Here is an 18,593-nt window from a genome sequence, read left to right as displayed (position 1 = left end):
ATTCTGATCTCAACTGGTCATTTTAGAATGTCTTGACCCAGAACTGTGAGGAATGACAATCATACCCAAGAATAAGGAAATAGAGTGAATTGGAAAAATTTTAGTCAATATTTCATTAAGTGGAAATGCAGGTTTGGGTGCATTATTTATTTAAAAAATTGTTTTGAAGAGCCAAATTATTATACCTTTTATTCATGTCAAGTAGTACCCTGCTTAACAAATAATTCTATTCACCTTAATGGAACAACTTGTGGAATCATTGTGAACCAGTGTATCAGAATCTGACCCTAAATGATTTTGCAGAAACAAGTACTGACTTCTGTTGAGACCAATTATCAAGATTTCTTAAGGTGAATGTTCCAATGACTCATGTATGAGGAGGGAAACTAATCCTAAACATTTATCTTGGGAAGAAAATCATGGAAGTGTTCACAAACGAGAGTCTTTGCAATTTATTCTTATGTGGAAGGTATGGGTCTCTGAAGATAGGAGTGGAATAAAGACTTTTCACAGTTATATGCACTTTCCCTCCACACACCTTCCTCATTTAATCAAAACACTTAAAACTAGAGTCCCCTCTAAGGTTTACATGTGGGTTGCATCAAGAAGTGGGAAAATACTTGTGAAAATTCTACAATTTGTGAATAGAATTGTATTACATCCTACAAAATCTAACATTCACTATTAGATTCTCCTGGGATGCTGCCTAGCCTGTATTATGCCTTAGTGTTAACCCCCTCCCCCCAAATCACTAACCTCTAACCAAATCACCCACCTCTGACTTGTAGGGATTTAGATAATTCCTCCAGCTAAGGGTGATCACCTTTAACTGCACTGCAGAGTAACTGGAATTAAATTCAACAGTTGGATGTTAATATCAAAAGTTTCATGACTCTTTCATGCAAACTACAACAATCTTATGTACTCAAATGGCCCCCAGTGCTGAAGTATTTGAGCTCCTCACAAACTAATGTATTTTTCCTCACCACTCTCCAGTGGGGAGGGAAGTATTATTATCCTCATTTTACTGCTTACATGACTTGCCTGAAGTCAAGCAGGAAGGTGTGGCAGAGAAGGGAATTGAACATCTCTCTTAAATCCCAAATTAGCACCCTAATCACCGGACTACTCTTCCTGAGCTCACCCTGACCTAACCTCATACTCTATATGCAGCGTTAGGATTCTCAGTCTTTTTGTCAAACAAGCAGGCCTGTACAATGTGAGCTAATGGAGAATCACCTTTACCTATCAGTAGAAATGAGGCTTATATAACCTTTTTAGACGACACTAGCTTCTCCTGGCAAGACAATCATAAAACAATGACAGGTTTCAGAGGAACAGCTGTGTTAGTCTGTATTCGCAAAAAGAAAAGGAGTACTTGTGGCACCTTAGAGACTAACCAATTAAACAATGAACACTTCATCCAGTAGAGGGCAACGCAACATACATACTAGCCAGGATATTGCTGTGAAGATGATCACCACAAACATTTATGACTCCCATTCAGGAAAACTAAGTGCTAGTTCTGTAATGGAGGAGAGGGAATAGGTGGCCTTGTAGTTTTCTCCATCTACATATTTATTTTTTACACCTGTATAGATTACGGACAGAGGGAGGCAGTTAGGCAACTCACACAAAACATGTTTAAGTTAGAATACTAAGCAATGCTAGACTTTTGCCCTGTATAAATATTCCAGAAAGCAAAAAATGTGAATATGTTCTAGCTTTTAGAACTATTTTGAGGCTTTTAAATTATTTTAATTTTCCAAATGCAGTATTTTGGCTTCAGTTGTTTAATTTTCCTTTGGCCTAGAGAAAAGTTTTTGCTGCTTCAAAGATGTCCACTAATTTTGGATCTCAAATATTGAGTTTCCAGTCTAGGACATTTACGGCCTCATTATCAGAGGTACTGAGATATTCAGCAGTTCTAAAAATCAGGCCTACAACATTAAGCTAGACATTTACTTTATGGGGGATAGTTATCTCTTCGAAAATATGAAAACATTCAGTTATGACTATGGAGTGAGTTCTAGAGAAGAGTTTGTAGCTTTAGATCTACCTGTGCTCTGTCCCTGTTCAGGAATACAAGAAAGGCAAAATAAGCTTCTGTCGCTTTGTGCTGTCCACAAGGCGACCAGACACTAGGGAAGTCTTTGCCTTCAGGGAATGCAAAGATTACTTAGGACCATCAGTGACAGCCTCTGCAAAAGGTCCATCTCCATTCTGAGCATAGCTGGCCAGCCATTGAGGGGAATACACCCTACATCCTTCCCCACAGATGTTCCCTGCATGCCAGGTTGCTCTGGAGTCACTGTGCCTACTTAAAAGTCCCAATGCCTTAGAGAGCTCCTGCCGGAGTACACCACGCCCTTCATTGCTACAACTTGCGCTGTGGCTAAGTGTCACAACTGAGCCCTAGCTGTTTATCACACAGACATTATTTGAAGTTAAATTCTACTTTCTGAGAGTCCAATGGATTACTAGACAAAAATGGAGAAATTAAAATGAATCCCTCACTTACGTACAGTCTGCATCTTGCTGAGGCATGGGTTTCCAGTAGAGCTGGTCAGAAAGTGTTAATTTATTCCATAGGAACTTTAGACTGTCAAAAAAAGCAAACTGAAATTGTGAATATTTTTCAATTTTAGTCAATAATATTTTGGTTCCCTAACAAAATTTGAAGACAATTTTGTGAAGTTCTGACAGAAAACTTTCAACCAGCCCTAATTTCTAGTTCTGTGCTGCTTAAACACATAATGGGAGTTCATCTAATAGAATAAGCTATATCTGTTCTAGATTCAAGCATATGCTTACAGAGGCAGAATCGTTTGGGGCGCTAAAGACTGTGCCTCTTACTGTTCTCTACCTTGGATTTTCACAGACAGTAATCCTCACTGGGACTAATATTAGCTGAAGCATGTTAGTGCAAGAAGAACATGGTCACAACAAATAATGCAAAGGATAGTGTCACCGTGGAGTATTCTGGCCAAGATTTACCAAAGATCTCACTGAAAGGACAAAAATTATGTAGCTCATGTGCTGGACCCCATGTTACATTAAGCCTATATGTAATTAAGGACGTGTTCGGTGTTGAACAATTTTATGACATGTTCCATGTTTGTCAAAGCACAACGAAGCCACATACCTGCTTTTTGGCTGCCACAGTCCCCTTCTGTGTGATCATTGTATTTGCAAAAAGTGAACATTGTTACGTTCTGGGGTGCAATCTCAACTAGTGAGGGGTTGAGTCACTGCCTGCTCTGTAACCTTGGGTGCCTCACAATGCTTTGCAGTTGTAGATCCCAACCTGGGATGCTCACAACCCATCTACCAGCATGAGGAGCTGACAGCGCCGGCTTCCAGCCACTCCATTCCCAGCCCCTTCACAGAGGGGTTGCGTTTGTGAGGAATGGGTGTCACCAGAGTGCTCTATGCTCTGGCAAAGCCCAGCCACTGTAACAGCCTGTTGGTACAAACTGGAAGAATTTAAAGCAGTCCTGAAAGAGCTAAGAGGTGGCTTAAAGCAAACTTTGCTCTACCTCTCTTCAGCTGTGCTGAGCAGAGCTCTGTTACAGCGGAGGAGCTGCTCCATTCTTTCCTTTTTCCTCTCACAGGGATAGGTGCTTATCTTCTAATGTCTGTGTATGCTAGATAGCCCTGGTTCAGCTGCTCTGAACTCAGCAGGCTGTTCACCGCCCCACTCTGCTTTCACCAGCCTTGGTTCAGAGAAATAATATGGTTCATTTGTTTCTCTAACGACACAAAACCATATTACATCATATTAAGTTACTTGGAGGTAAATACACACTTCCTTTTAAACATAGCACTGAGTTGGTTTATAAAATGAAATACATTTATTAACAAAATATACATAGGATTAAGTGAGTTCAAGTTCTTCAAAGAATTAAGATATAAAGAGTTACAAATAAAACAAAACAAAATATGCTTCTAAAATTTAATCTACCAAGATACAGGCTTTGTTCAAGATAGTTTTTCTCACCAGTCATTCTTTTTTCCAGCCCTGGCTGAATTTCCCTCAGTCAGCGCCTTCCACAAAACTACAAGGTGCTGGCTTCCCTCATTGTTTTAGGTGAAAGATCTTTGCCTACAGAGGTTTCTCATCTACATCCAGTTCCAGACACCTCACCGCTCCCTTGGTTGATGGACCCATCTATCTCAGCTTGCAAGGGCTCTGTTCCCTTGTGTCTGTCCAGTGATGGATGCCAAAGATGCCTTCTTTCCTTGCTTATATCATACAAAGTTCAATGAACTTGTTCCAAGAGGCAGGATGACCTCATGCTGTTCTTCCCATTTTGTGGGCTTTCCATCCCCCTTTATGGATTTCTATGTAAATAAGGCTTCCATTGTTTCTGATTCCACCAGGCTTAATTTACATAGGAGACAGGTAGAGAGCTGTGACATTCACTCCTGTCTGAGCAGACTGTACAGCCATTGTTTAAGACATAATATGAGTATGCATAATTCCTCCAGTAGTGTTAATTCATACAATTCACAATGATATTAATCACCAGTGTGCAATTAGCTTTCAGAACAGACCTCACTCTATGCTTTTATACTACAGTAATATTGTATACAATCAGTTGATTGTCACTTGAGGTTCAGCCCCATCCTTATAGACCAGTAAATGAATTCTTCTGAAAAGTAAAACCCAGACCAAGCCTCTTTTTCCTGCTTGGTGTAAGATACCATGCTGTCTTCTCCCCCACTTGTTAGTGTGAGGCTTGCTTTCCCCCTTGTTAGCTTGATGGGTCTGTTTACTACTTAAATGTAAGTTCCTTTGTTTAGGATAGGCTTGTTTAACTCTTTTGCCTCAGTGGGGCTGTCTGGTTTTGAACAAGTAACATCACATGGGGGAATTCATAATTTTACAATAATGTTGCTACATACATTTCACCATGATATTATTGACCAGCAAATTATTGGTTTTCAAATGATACCTCACAAGGCTTATTTTGTACAAAGATTACTACAATAGCATGTAGAGTATGAATATGGGGTGCTTCGGGTCACACACGTACACACATCTTGGATAAATAATCTTCATTCCATTATTTCATACACTACTGCACAGTTAAAAGCGTAACTGTTTCTCTCATCACAGAAGTCTGATGTGTAAAAGCTGATACCAAACACATTTTCATAAATATTCAGAGCTAGATTCTGACTCCTGTTCCACACACGCCACTATCAGCACCTGCTGTGCCAGTGGACAAAAAGAACCAGAAAGCTGCCGTAATGGAGCAGATGAGGATTCCCCCAGGATGAGTGTTTTCCCAGCTAGTGAGGAGCTGACAGCGCTGGTTCTCAGCCACTCCACTCCCAGCCCCTTGCCAGAGGGGTCGTGTTTGTGAGGGATGGGTGTCACCAGAGTGTGCTATGCTCTGGCAAAGCCCAGCCATTGTAACAGCCTGTTGGTACAAACTGGAAGAATTTAAAGCAGTCCTGAAGCACCACCAGAGACTGAAAGAGCTAAGAGGTGGCTTAAAGCGAACTTTGCTTACCTCTCTTCAGCTGTGCTGAGCAGAGCTCTGTGACAGCTGAGGATTTGCTCTGTTCTTTCCTTTTTACCCTCACATGGATAGATGTGCACCTTCTGATGTCACAGATGACTGGCAGGAGAGAGAGAATGAAAGATATGAAAGTAGGATTAAAACTATTCCAAAATGCCATAGGGATTTGAGGAGTAAGACACTCCTCTCTTTATGGAAATCTTCCAAAGAATGTCTCAAGCCCATGTAATCATGATCACCATATAAGTACTGGAAGCTTCACACTTAAGAACGTATATCTATCCTCAGGTATTCCTTTGCAATACATACATATAGATCATGTGTCTTTGCATAAGCAATCTGTTATATGTCAATTATCCCACCTAATGTAAGAACAAGTTTAATAGACTGACATCTGGGAATCTACTGGGGAGTAAAAATTGACAATTATACATTGGGCTAAAAATGCCTGCCATGTGCCAATATGTACTGCCTTTTGGAGTTACAGCTGCTCCCAGGCGAAGGTGGTGCAGATACAATGTAAAGTTATTTGTTGTTGGCAAGGTTTCTGAGGATCTCTATTAAAAAGATGCAGCCAAAATAATCCTCAGATTAAGATGATAATCTGAGATCAACATAGCTGATCATATAAAAGAATAAATCCTTATGGTTTGCTCATTTTCCTTAATAATCACATTTTCATAAATTGAAGACAAAGGATTAAATGTCATGTATTTTTCACTTCTGGCAGCATTATGAAACCATAAGCAGCTAAACTGTGTATGCTAGACTTCTAAGGAATATTACACTGATGCAAAGTCTCCTGATAAAAATTAAACTGTAAAAAACCCCTAGCAGAGGGACTGGGGGATACAACAGTAATAGAACTGTGATGAAACATCAGTGCTCTAAGAAATAGTAGTACTTGTGGCACCTTAGAGACTAACATAAATATGTCATATACATTTAAACATTCTAAGTCTTGGAGCTTTTCCAGCTACTTCTAGACTATTAGGATCCGAAGGTCATTCAATAGCGCACTGAAAAAGTAATTTCTCCATGATCTTCAGAAAGATCTTCTATTTGTTCTATGGGCTTGATTTCATAAGGTATTAGTGATCTCCATACAGATAAATAGAGGTGAAATATATTTTGTAGGTTTCCTAGATTCGGATTATATGGGATAAAAAGGAGTTTTCAGTTCTTGAGCCTCAAGTAATTCCCTGGCCCCAAAATTATAAAAAAATGATAGTCTAGAGAAACAAGAAATAGCAGGCCAAATCTTAATCATAGAATTGTAGGACTGGAAGGGACCTCGAGATGTCTTCTAGTCAAGTCCCTTGCACTCATGACAGGACTAAGTATTATCTACCATCCCTGACAGGTGTTTGTCTGACCTGCTCTTAAAAAATCTCCAATGATGGAGATTCCACAAGCTCCCTAGGCACTTTATTCCACTGCTTAACTATCCTAACAGTTAGGAAGTTTTTCCTAATGTCCAACCTAAATCATCCTGGCTGCAATTCAAGCCCCATTGCTTCTTGTCCTATCCTTAGAGGTCAAAGAGAACAATTTTTCTCTCTCCTCCTTGTAAGAACCTTTCATGTACTTGAAAACTTATGTCCCCTCTCAGTTTTCTTCTCTCCAGACAAAACAAACCCAATGGTCTCTCAATGCCAATTGACGGGCATTTCTTTGCTATGCCTTAGGGGATCTCTCAGTTAGAGAAGAGCAAAATAATCACAACTCTTAATTATAACTATTATTAAAGAAGGGGTGAACCCAACAAAACAGAAAAACTGTAGTTACAATGTCTCTCTGTGGAGAGTTTTGATAGAGATTACACATTCGAGAGTGGGTCTACCTTTGCAGGAGACCAGCATATCTTATTTCCAAAATTAATGGCAAGTCCTGTTTTAGTGTATCATAACTAAAACAATTTATACATGGATAAATAATTTAATTTAAGGGTTGACAAAACTTATTCAGTACATCATGGATAAACTCAACAGTTTATAAATGGCCAAAGACCTATGGAACCAAAAATGTATTTAAATCAGTTACTCAAAAAAGACACCATTCAAGGAGCTGTCTTGACACAAGCAAACCCCTGAATATAAAAAAAATCTTATATTCCAAATAAATCCTGTTATTTTTCCGTTTACCAAAGTTGCTTTCCAGGAATATAACGCATACCATCTTATGTTTGAGGAGAAGCTGTAAGGATTTTAATTTACAATAGCATTTCAATATCCTATTAAAATCATTACAAAAAACATTTAAATCTAATTCCTTGGCCATGTTTGCAAACTCCATCTCACACATGATGCTGAAGAAACAATGATTAACTGGAAAGTTGCTTCTTCTTGATGCAGTTCTTTGCTCTGTTTTGAGCAACTTCAGAGCTGTTGTAACTTGTAGAATCTGGCAACTGCTCCCAAGAGATGGTTCTGCCAGCTGGGAGTCTCCAGGATGTGGCTATTTTTGATGGTACCCCTTTTCCACCATATACTTCTGACATGCCCTCTAGACTGTCACCAGAAGGGAGGATGTAGGGATTGCTATTCTACCTGGGAATTCCCTCACACCAAGGGAATCTCCAAGCAGATCATTAAGGTGGCTTTCTACTTTCTTTGCATTGCAGATGAAACAGGGACTCAGAAATTGGCCTATGGGTAGAGCAAGATAAACTCCAGTGCTGAATCTCTAAAAGCCAGAATCTGTTCCCATAAAAGCCAATGGGTGTTTTGCCATTGACTTCAATGACAGCGGGATAAGGCTGTGACATAGGGTGTAAAAGAATGAAGTAGTACAGAGAAAAAAGTTCAGTTTGTCTTTTGTCAGGTCACAATTCAGACTTTCAACTCTACACGTCATAAAGTCTCACACAGCTTCTCTGCTTTGCATTTATTGGCTCTCAGCATTTAGCAAATACCAGTCTAATTAATTGTATAATGTATTTGCTGTATCATGTAATATATTTTCGCAGTAGGATTTCATCAACTACAGAGCCATGCAGGGTGTTATTTGTAAAATGTTGCATGTTTTCATCTCCTTACATCCCAAGTGAGTGCCCAAGCCACTAGGCTATTGTTGGGGTGGGAGAGGAAGGGGAGAGACTCTCCCTCTCACTCACTCATATTTTTGCCAATAAAATTGGCAAGGCCTCATTCCCAATGCAGAATGAAACCAAAATGTTGAAACCTCAGAATTTTTGAGAGAAGGGAATTCTCCCCCTGCCCCCCAACAGCTCTCGCAGTGGTCAAATGACAAATATATTCCATTCACTGGCAAGCAAAGAATAGACAGTAAATCTTTGAGATACGGGAAAGGTTAATGGGAGACCAAAATAAGGAAATAAAATGTTCTCAATTATTTAGTTAGGGACGTTGATATTGAAGGTTAAAAAGGGAAAAGAGAAGTTCAAAGACACCTGGGTATAGAACTGTATCTCACTGATAGAAAAATGTGAAGCACAAATACTTTTTAGTAGATAGGTTTACAAAATAAGGCAGCTGTGTGGAAGCAGAAGAGATGAATTTTTATTCCACCATTTGTTGGCAGGTTTTTTGTTTAACCTGGTTAACCTCCAGTGCTCATTCAAGCAAAGCAATTGTGTTCAGTGATTCCCCCACTTTTTAAGACTTACAAACGAGTTGAATAAAGATAAAGACAACACAGCAACAGTTTTGGAAACTGAATTCCTCACATTTTCTACAGGGACAGTCCAGGAAAGTGCAAGCCTTGCCAACGTGCCACAACCTTGCGTCAAAGGAGTCACCATCTTCAGTATTCAGTGCATGGCCTCTGGGACTGCGACTATGGGTGTTGATTAGATAAGGGTTTTTTGTATTTATTTATTATTTTATTGTGATCAGGAAAAGTTTAGACGACCAGGCAGCAATCAGATTACAATAGCTTTTCAGTGCCATTGAGCAGGGATGGATTTGCACTAGTGGCCTTATAGTTTATAATTCATTACCAATCTCATCCAGCCTCATATGAGATTCAATTAATACCAACAATATAGGCCATTTTATGAAAAATATTACCCTGACAGTGTACAGACACAATGGTAACAGAATATATGCATGCAGCATTGGGTTACCACTCAAGTCTTTCCACTTCAGAAACATCCTCCATTGACCTAAGGAGCAGCTGTACTCACTCAACCAGAAGAAGGAGGTGACAAGTGCTTGAATAGGCCTGATATAGTCTATCCAGCAGAGGGCAGTAGTAAACATGCAAAAAGACAGCTCATTGCAGAGTTCTATTGTGTAGTTATATATGTAGTTAGATATAGTTTTTATACTGCATTTTATATCAATAAGCAATACTATTACCTTTTCACTGAGATTTGTTGAATAGATGCATACTAATTTGCAGTAATATTCACTTGGAGATATAGGTAACTGAAGGGATTCTCAAAAGAACACATGAAAATAGAAGCTCAAGTTTTCTTCTGATTTGGAAAATACTGATATAGGTATTTTAATTTATTTAGATTAATAGAGATGCCTGCCCAAAGCTGGCACCCTAACATGGTGATACAGGAATTACAATTTCATTTACATCCCAGCAGCAGCCATCAGTTCCATGGAAACTCAGGCACCCAACAACCTCTCACTTTAATCACAAAAAGCATACCATAGGCCCTCAAAAATACCTCTCAAAGAGCTGTATTTTGCAACATGCCTGGGAAGTCCCCAATTCGGGCTATTTAGTGGGAGCAAGTTCCAGAGTCTGAGCATTCTCACAGAGAATGCCCTGCTGCTCCCTCCATCCTGTTTTATGCCAAGAAGGATGCATCACCTCTGCTGCTTGCAGCCATGGCAATATGGCCCAGGGAGAGAGATGACCTCTCAGGTAGACAAATACCTCCTCAAAAATTCACCACTGCTGGAATGCATAGAGGAGAATTGCATCATAATGGCTAGGCAAGTGGCAAGTTGTGTTCACTGCTACTGACAAGCTAAGAATTGCACACATTCTGTTTGACACATTATCCTCTCTACCTGTCTCCCACTACAGACTGTGCGTTGGTCATGTCCTCTCCTGTTATGTCTTGTCTTTAGACTGTAAGCTATTTGGGCAGCAACGGTTACATATTACAGCCCAGATCCACAAAGGGATTTAGGTGCCCATGTGACCCACAACCCCCACACTCAGTTGCTGCCCAACCCTGTAAGCACCTAAGCTCATTTGGTGCCTACATTTTCACTGTAAAAGTTATTAGGCACCTAAACTTCTGCCTCATGAAAGCCCGCAGATAAGCCGAGCTCCAAAGGGGTGCCTGAGAGACTGCCTAAGAGGTTAAACACTCTTAAAAAAAAACAAACACAATTGATTCTGCCGGTCCTCAAGGAAGGAGAGGGAAAGAACCATTTTTCTTTGTTTGGAGAAACTCTTATATACCACAAGCAGGGGAAGGACTCTACGGGTGCCAAAGAGAAGCAACCCCAAATTGTTTGGTTGGTGTGGATAGGTATCTATCTCCCTCCTGCCCAAATTTGGGTATCTAACTCCCACAGACAAGTGCGGCTCAGACACATCCCTCTCCTCAGATCTCCCCATTGGCTAGTTTATGTAGCTCCTTGCCTAGCAGGCTGGCTTCTGTGGCTCCCATTCTTAGGGGCCTCTCTCCCCTCATGCACTGTATAGAGAGCTTGTGCACCTAACTGAGGGTCTGTGAATTCCCCTGGGTGGTTAGATGCATAAGAGTTAGAGACTTATGTCTCTTTGTTGGTCTAGGCTCATATATTTGTTCAGCAGCCCACACAAGGAGGCTCAAATCAGATTGTGGCTTTTAGGCGCTACTATAATATAAACATGTAATACTAATACTTCTAATAATAGTCTTACCCCCAAATTACTTCTCAAAAGATTTGAGAGAGCACAAATGACTTTTAAAAATAGAACATATAATTTAGAAATGCTGTTTTCCAAGAAGCAAAATTATCTAACCTGTATTATAAAGTGAAATAAAACATTCAAATATTATTTTATAGAAAGCTTAAAAAAACTAATAAAAAGCAGCATTATTTTACTAGAGAAATAATGCAACATGACTTGTGGGGATGGATAATTACTCACACTCAGCAAGTGTACCCTTATCAATAAGTAGTGCTCAAAATACTGCCACTATTTTTAACAAAGATAGTGTAAAATGTCACCAGGCCAATGTGCTTTTATCATACCTGTTGGTTGATCACCTGGTTATTTTTTTCTAGGTATCTTGGCTGAGGACCTCTCTGGAGTGCTTTGCCAGGGCTGTGTAGACAATCCCTGAGCATTTGGCACTGAAGTTCAATCCAGTTGTCATTATTAGTGCAATTGGATGCTGATAAGATGCATAAAAAGCAAACACCCCTGTGTTTTAAAAGGTGGCATGCTTTTGTCATGGAGATTGTCATGCTTAGCTCCTGTAAAAGTGTATTTAGCTCTGGGAGAGGATTACGTGCTTATTTGTTTACAGGATCAGGGACACAGTTACAGTTCAACCAATAACTAGCCCCATATTAGAGGCTTGACTTATGCAGGTTTTGTTTGTTGAAAGTGACATGTTCTAGTTTATAAATAAAGTTGACTCCCTATGCTTTCATTGCCAAGAAAAAATAAAAATCGATGATCGTCTTCCTCATCTGTAATGGTAGTGCACAGCTTTGTTTCTGCTAAAACTCCAGGTTCCCAAAAATCAATTGAAAATTATATTTTTATATCTAAACTATGTATTTGTATAGCCTGCCAATCAGCATAGTACCCAGGCAATGTGTTTATTTTAATCAAATGCTACATGTCTGTTACTACACAGTTCACAGTGCTGCTTTGAGGTGAATGGGTACGCTTCCCCTTTAAGCAGCATGAAATGTGTGGGAGCAGGGTTACATGTCTCACAAGTTTATACATTTCTTCAGGGATCCAGCCATTTAAAAATGTTCCCTCACTCAGCCAGAGAAAAGCCGGTCCTCCTCCTTCATTTGCATAAACCTAATTACCCCTCCCAGGAACAAAGACGGGCTTAGGCAGTCCCAGGCACTCAAATTAATTCATGGCAGCTTCCTTTGGGCCAAATTGTGACACCTTACTCATGCTTAGTACCACTCTGTGGGGAAAATTCCACCACTGAATCTGAAGTAGTCATCTTGGATAGAAAACCCTGAAGCTTGTGAACCCCTGTAGCTCAGTTGGCTGTTTTACTCCAAGTAGGGCTCCACTCTCTGCCAGTTCCGTACCAGAGGAGGATGTGCCGAGCGAGTGACTTCTTCATTCGGGTGTGGAATAACTCGGGCATCTGAAAAACACTTACACTCTTCACCACTGATTTTAAAAAGCAGTTTGGGTGTGGTGCAAGAAGCCAGCATCCTATGGGAAACAGGTGGGGAAGGGGAGGGAAGAAAGGGAGAGGGAGGAAGCAAGGGCTAGTAGGAACATTTGGATGAATTATGAATTTCCAGATGTTAGAAACTGTATGAATTGTACCTTGTGCTGAAAACAGAAATCCACATGTGAATCTGGTCTTAACCACTTAGGAATTGCCTAACTTCTAGATGCTTAGCTAGCCAGTGGGATCCACAAAGTCTGGGTTAGATGCCTCAGCTCTTTATACAATGCATGGGGAAAGACAGGAACCTAAGAATGAGATCCTCAGTTGCCAGTACATGAGGTGGGAAGCCACCCAAGCCAGTCAATAGCAGATGCAGAAGAAATGGGTGTGTCTAAAGCTCCACCCCCCTCTGAGTGTTAGGCTAGACTGGAGGGACACATGTATCAATTTGGAATCCACAGTCAGGAACTCTGTCCTACAGTTAGGTGCCTAAGCCGTTCTTGAAAGACTACCAGCACCAAATGCCTTAATCCACCCACAAGAAGTCAGTGACGTGGCAGCAGTTGCAGTCTGCTTCCACTACTCCACAGGTTAAAAGGGAGAGACCAAAAGAGTGAAATGGAACAAAATTTTTTTTATCCAGACAACCGCCATGCAGCTCCAGAAACAGTCGCAGCAGAAGCCCCAACCCAGTAGTATCATGCACCCTCTTCAACTAACAGGAAGCAGATAGTGTTTTGAAAACAAAAAGACTACAACTCTCAGCATGCAATTCTGGATCTAGCAACACCACATGTTCCCCATCTCAGAATAATAATAATTAATAGTAGCAAGTTAGTGTATTAACACCAGTTTAGTTTTTATTTATTTGCTAATTACTTAAGAGAAATGGTAATGTAACTATAATTTGAACACTAGTTGTAAGAGACTTAACCCTCTTTTCCTTTATTACATAACAGTCTCTAGTCCATAGAGGTGGCTGGCTGACAGCATGACTGTCAGGCCTAATAGACTGTCGATTATCCTGTATTGTCAGTGGCAAAGTAAAATCATCAGGATCATCAAAGATGATCTGAAACACCTTTGCCTCACTATTGATAAGCAGGTACAAAATGAGTAGCTGTACACAGCTGACCATCTGATAGCTTTTAATCATGTAGTCCTTCCCCGCTGCCCCCAACAATTTTCAGTGGAGATGTGAACCTGTGTTTGTAAGATTCTAGGTTTTTGTACTCTTGGTTCACAATTGAATTTCAGTTCCTTGGCCCCCCGACATTTTACATTTTTTGCCTTTTCTGTTAAATTGTTTGTCTTATGCCTGGCTGCATGGATACGTCAGAGGTAAGTCCCTGTAATCCAGCAACATTTAAATTTAGTATGCATCTCTCTAGAATCATAGAATCATAGAATATAAGGGTTGGAAGGGACCCCAGAAGGTCATCTAGTCCAACCCCCTGCTCAAAGCAGGACCAATTCCCAGTTAAATCATCCCAGCCAGGGCTTTGTCAAGCCTGACCTTAAAAACCTCTAAGGAAGGAGATTCTACCACCTCCCTAGGTAACGCATTCCAGTGTTTCACCACCCTCATAGTGAAAAAGTTTTTCCTAATATCCAATCTAAACCTCCCCCACTGTAACTTGAGACCATTACTCCTCGTTCTGTCATCTGATACCATTGAGAACAGTCTAGAGCCATCCTCTTTGGAACCCCCTTTCAGGTAGTTGAAAACAGCTATCAAATCCCCCCTCATTCTTCTCTTCTGCAGGCTAAACAATCCCAGCTCCCTCAGCCTCTCTTCATAACTCATATGTTCCAGACCCCTAATCATTTTTGTTGCCCTTCGCTGGACTCTCTCCAATTTATCCACATCCTTCTTGAAGTGTGGGGCCCAAAACTGGACACAGTACTCCAGATGAGGCCTCACCAATGTCGAATAGAGGGGAACGATCACGTCCCTCGATCTGCTCGCTATGCCCCTACTTATACATCCCAAAATGCCATTGGCCTTCTTGGCAACAAGGGCACACTGCTGACTCATATCCAGCTTCTCGTCCACTGTCACCCCTAGGTCCTTTTCCGCAGAACTGCTGCCTAGCCATTCGGTCCCTAGTCTGTAGCGATGCATTGGGTTCTTCCGTCCTAAGTGCAGGACCCTGCACTTATCCTTATTGAACCTCATCAGATTTCTTTTGGCCCAATCCTCCAATTTGTCTAGGTCCTTCTGTATCCTATCCCTCCCCTCCAGCGTATCTACCACTCCTCCCAGTTTAGTATCATCCGCAAATTTGCTGAGAGTGCAATCCACACCATCCTCCAGATCATTTATGAAGATATTGAACAAAACCGGCCCCAGGACCGACCCTTGGGGCACTCCACTTGATACCGGCTGCCAACTAGACATGGAGCCATTGATCACTACCCGTTGAGCCCGACAATCTAGCCAGCTTTCTACCCACCTTGTAGTGCATTCATCCAGCCCATACTTCCTTAACTTGCTGACAAGAATACTGTGGGAGACCGTGTCAAAAGCTTTGCTAAAGTCAAGAAACAATACATCCACTGCTTTCCCTTCATCCACAGAACCAGTAATCTCATCATAGAAGGCGATTAGATTAGTCAGGCATGACCTTCCCTTGGTGAATCCATGCTGGCTGTTCCTGATCACTTTCCTCTCATGCAAGTGCTTCAGGATTGATTCTTTGAGGACCTGCTCCATGATTTTTCCAGGGACTGAAGTGAGGCTGACTGGCCTGTAGTTCCCAGGATCCTCCTTCTTCCCTTTTTTAAAGATTGGCACTACATTAGCCTTTTTCCAGTCATCCGGGACTTCCCCGGTTCGCCACGAGTTTTCAAAGATAATGGCCAATGGCTCTGCAATCACAGCCGCCAGTTCCTTCAGCACTCTCGGATGCAACTCGTCCGGCCCCATGGACTTGTGCACGTCCAGCTTTTCTAAAAAGTCCCTAACCACCTCTATCTCCACAGAGGCCTGGCCATCTCTTCCCCATTTTGTGATGTCCAGCGTAGCAGTCTGGGAGCTGACCTTGTTAGTGAAAACAGAGGCAAAAAAAGCATTGAGTACATTAGCTTTTTCCACATCCTCTGTCACTAGTTTGCCTCCCTCATTCAGTAAGGGGCCCACACATTCCTTGGCTTTCTTCTTGTTGCCAACATACCTGAAGAAACCCTTCTTGTTACTCTTGACATCTCTGGCTAGCTGCAGCTCCAGGTGCGATTTGGCCCTCCTGATAACATTCCTACATGCCCTAGCAATATTTTTATACTCTTCCCTGGTCATATGTCCAACCTTCCACTTCTTGTAAGCTTCTCTTTTATGTTTAAGATCCGCTAAGATTTCACCATTAAGCCAAGCTGGTCGCCTGCCATATTTACTATTCTTTCGACTCATCGGGATGGTTTGTCCCTGTAACCTCAACAGGGATTCCTTGAAATACAGCCAGCTCTCCTGGACTCCTTTCCCCTTCAAGTTAGTCCCCCAGGGGATCCTGGCCATCCGTTCCCTGAGGGAGTCGAAGTCTGCTTTCCTGAAGTCCAGGGTCCGTATCGTGCTGCTTACCTTTCTTCCCTGTGTCAGGATCCTGAACTCAACCAACTCATGGTCACTGCCCCCCAGATTCCCATCCACTTTTGCTTCCCCCACTAATTCTACCCGGTTTGTGAGCAATCTCTCTACTATGCAATAATTCAGAAGGTGACCTTTACATTGTAGGATGGTGCCTAGCTCTATAGATTTGTAAAAAACTATAGTGAAAGCTGTCCCTACTTTTCTTTCCAATGTATCTATCCTTCAGACTGTCTTTCAAACTTCTACTGTGCCATTCAATTGCAACCTTAGGGCTGAAGGTAATACACAGATGAACTTCTATGTCTAATGCTCCTCTCTACCAGAAAAATTTCTAATTCCAGAGAGGTAAATTGTGTTTTGTTATCAAATACTAATTGTTTTTGGTACCCTTCCCTGCTAAAGACCATCAAGAAGAACTTGATCATCATAGTAGAGGTGACCTGCGATGTGAACACCACTTCCAGCCATTTACTGAAGTATGCGTTGAGGATGCATAGCCTTCAGGATGTGTCACCTGACACATTGTCAAATGGACCTATAATGTCAGTGGCAAGTCTTACCCATGCTGCATCTGGAAAAGGAACAGGCTGTAATGTTAGCCCAGACAGGACAAGATGGCAGTGGTGCAACTGTCAAGTAATGCATGTCTATATAGCTGCTTCAACTTCAGCATTCCTTCCTTCCACCAAGACAGGTTCTGTAGATGCTCTTTCATTCTGACAATTGCTTGTGTCATGCACCCGGTGTATGAATTTTGGCTGCAGTTCATCTGGCACTCAACGTTTAAAGTATCTCATGTTGTGTACTGTACAGCAAGAGAGTAAAGCTGAATCAAAGCATTTGGAATTGTGTGGCCATATTGTTAGCAGTTCCTACAATCTTTTTCTAAAGCATGCTAAGCAAGCACACTTGAATTGTTCTAGTTTAACAGCTGTGAAAAAGTCCAACTACGTTTTAGTCATCTTCTACCGACATACAGACAGATGATAAGGGCAGGTGGGCTCAAGCAATCAGCAGTCACATTTTAATTCTCACATATGACAGAGTATAAGCTGCAAGATGGTCTTGCTGACTGTCATAAATATAAAGGGAAGGGTAAACCCCTTTGAAATCCCTCCTGGCCAGGGGAAAGCTCCTCTCACCTGTAAAGGGTTAAGAAGCTAAAGGTAACCTCGCTGGCACCTGACCAAAATGACCAATGAGGAGACAAGATACTTTCAAAAGCTGGGAGGAGGGAGAGGAACAAAGGGTCTGTGTCTGTCTGTGTGCTGCTCTTGCCAGGGACAGAACAGGAATGGAGTCTTAGAACTTTTAGTAAGTAATCTAGCTAGGTATGTGTTAGATTATGATTTCTTTAAATGGCTGAGAAAAGAATTGTGCTGAATAGAATAACTATTTCTGTCTGTGTATCTTTTTTGTAACTTAAGGTTTTGCCTAGAGGGGTTCTCTATGTTTTTGAATCTAATTACCCTGTAAGATATCTACCATCCTGATTTTACAGGGGGGATTTCTTTATTTCTATTTACTTCTATTTTTTATTAAAAGTCTTCTTGTAAAAAACTGAATGCTTTTTCATTGTTCTCAGATCCAAGGGTTTGGGTCTGTGGTCACCTATGCAAATTGGTGAGGCTTTTTATCCAACCTTTCCCAGGAAAGGGGGGGTGCAAGTGTTGGGAGGATTGTTCATTGTTCTTAAGATCCAAGGGTCTGGGTCTGTAGTCACCTAGGCAAATTGGTGAGGCTTTTTACCAAACCTTGTCCAGGAAGTGGGGTGCAAGGTTTTGGGAAGTATTTTGGGGGGAAGGACGCGTCCAAACAGCTCTTCCCCAGTAACCAGTATTAGTTTGGTGGTGGTAGCGGCCAGTCCAAGGATAACGGGTGTAATATTTTGTACCTTGGGGAAGTTTTGACCTAAGCTGGTAAAGATAAGCTTAGGAGGTTTTTCATGCAGGTCCCCACATCTGTACCCTAGAGTTCAGAGTGGGGGAGGAACCTTGACACTGACCATCTAGAAAATCATTTTGCTGTGTGGAGATTCTTTTTTGTTCCTCAGAGGTTTTCCCGAACACAGTAATATCATCCAAACACACTGGACTCCAGGCTGATTCTTTAGAATCACAGGCATCATTCTTTGCAAAGCGTTGGGTGCTGATGTAAGTCCATATAGTACACA

General features: G+C 41.4%; 1 protein-coding gene across 1 annotated transcript in view; it reads right to left on the bottom strand.

Moving 5' to 3' along the window:
* Window positions 1–3,917: 3,917 nt before the first annotated feature.
* The window catches only part of LOC125635959 (gamma-aminobutyric acid receptor subunit alpha-4), a 267,090-nt gene continuing 252,414 nt past the window's right edge, over window positions 3,918–18,593 (bottom strand). Inside the window, exon 9 of the mRNA XM_048848416.2 lies at window positions 3,918–5,630. Coding sequence (XP_048704373.1) covers window positions 5,592–5,630 — 39 coding nt within the window. The 3' untranslated portion in view covers window positions 3,918–5,591. The remainder of the gene's footprint in view (window positions 5,631–18,593) is intronic.

The sequence above is a fragment of the Caretta caretta genome, chromosome 4 (assembly GCF_965140235.1).
Source record: "Caretta caretta isolate rCarCar2 chromosome 4, rCarCar1.hap1, whole genome shotgun sequence".
NCBI lineage: Eukaryota > Metazoa > Chordata > Testudines > Cheloniidae > Caretta > Caretta caretta.
This window is presented reverse-complemented; position numbering and strand designations above follow the sequence as displayed.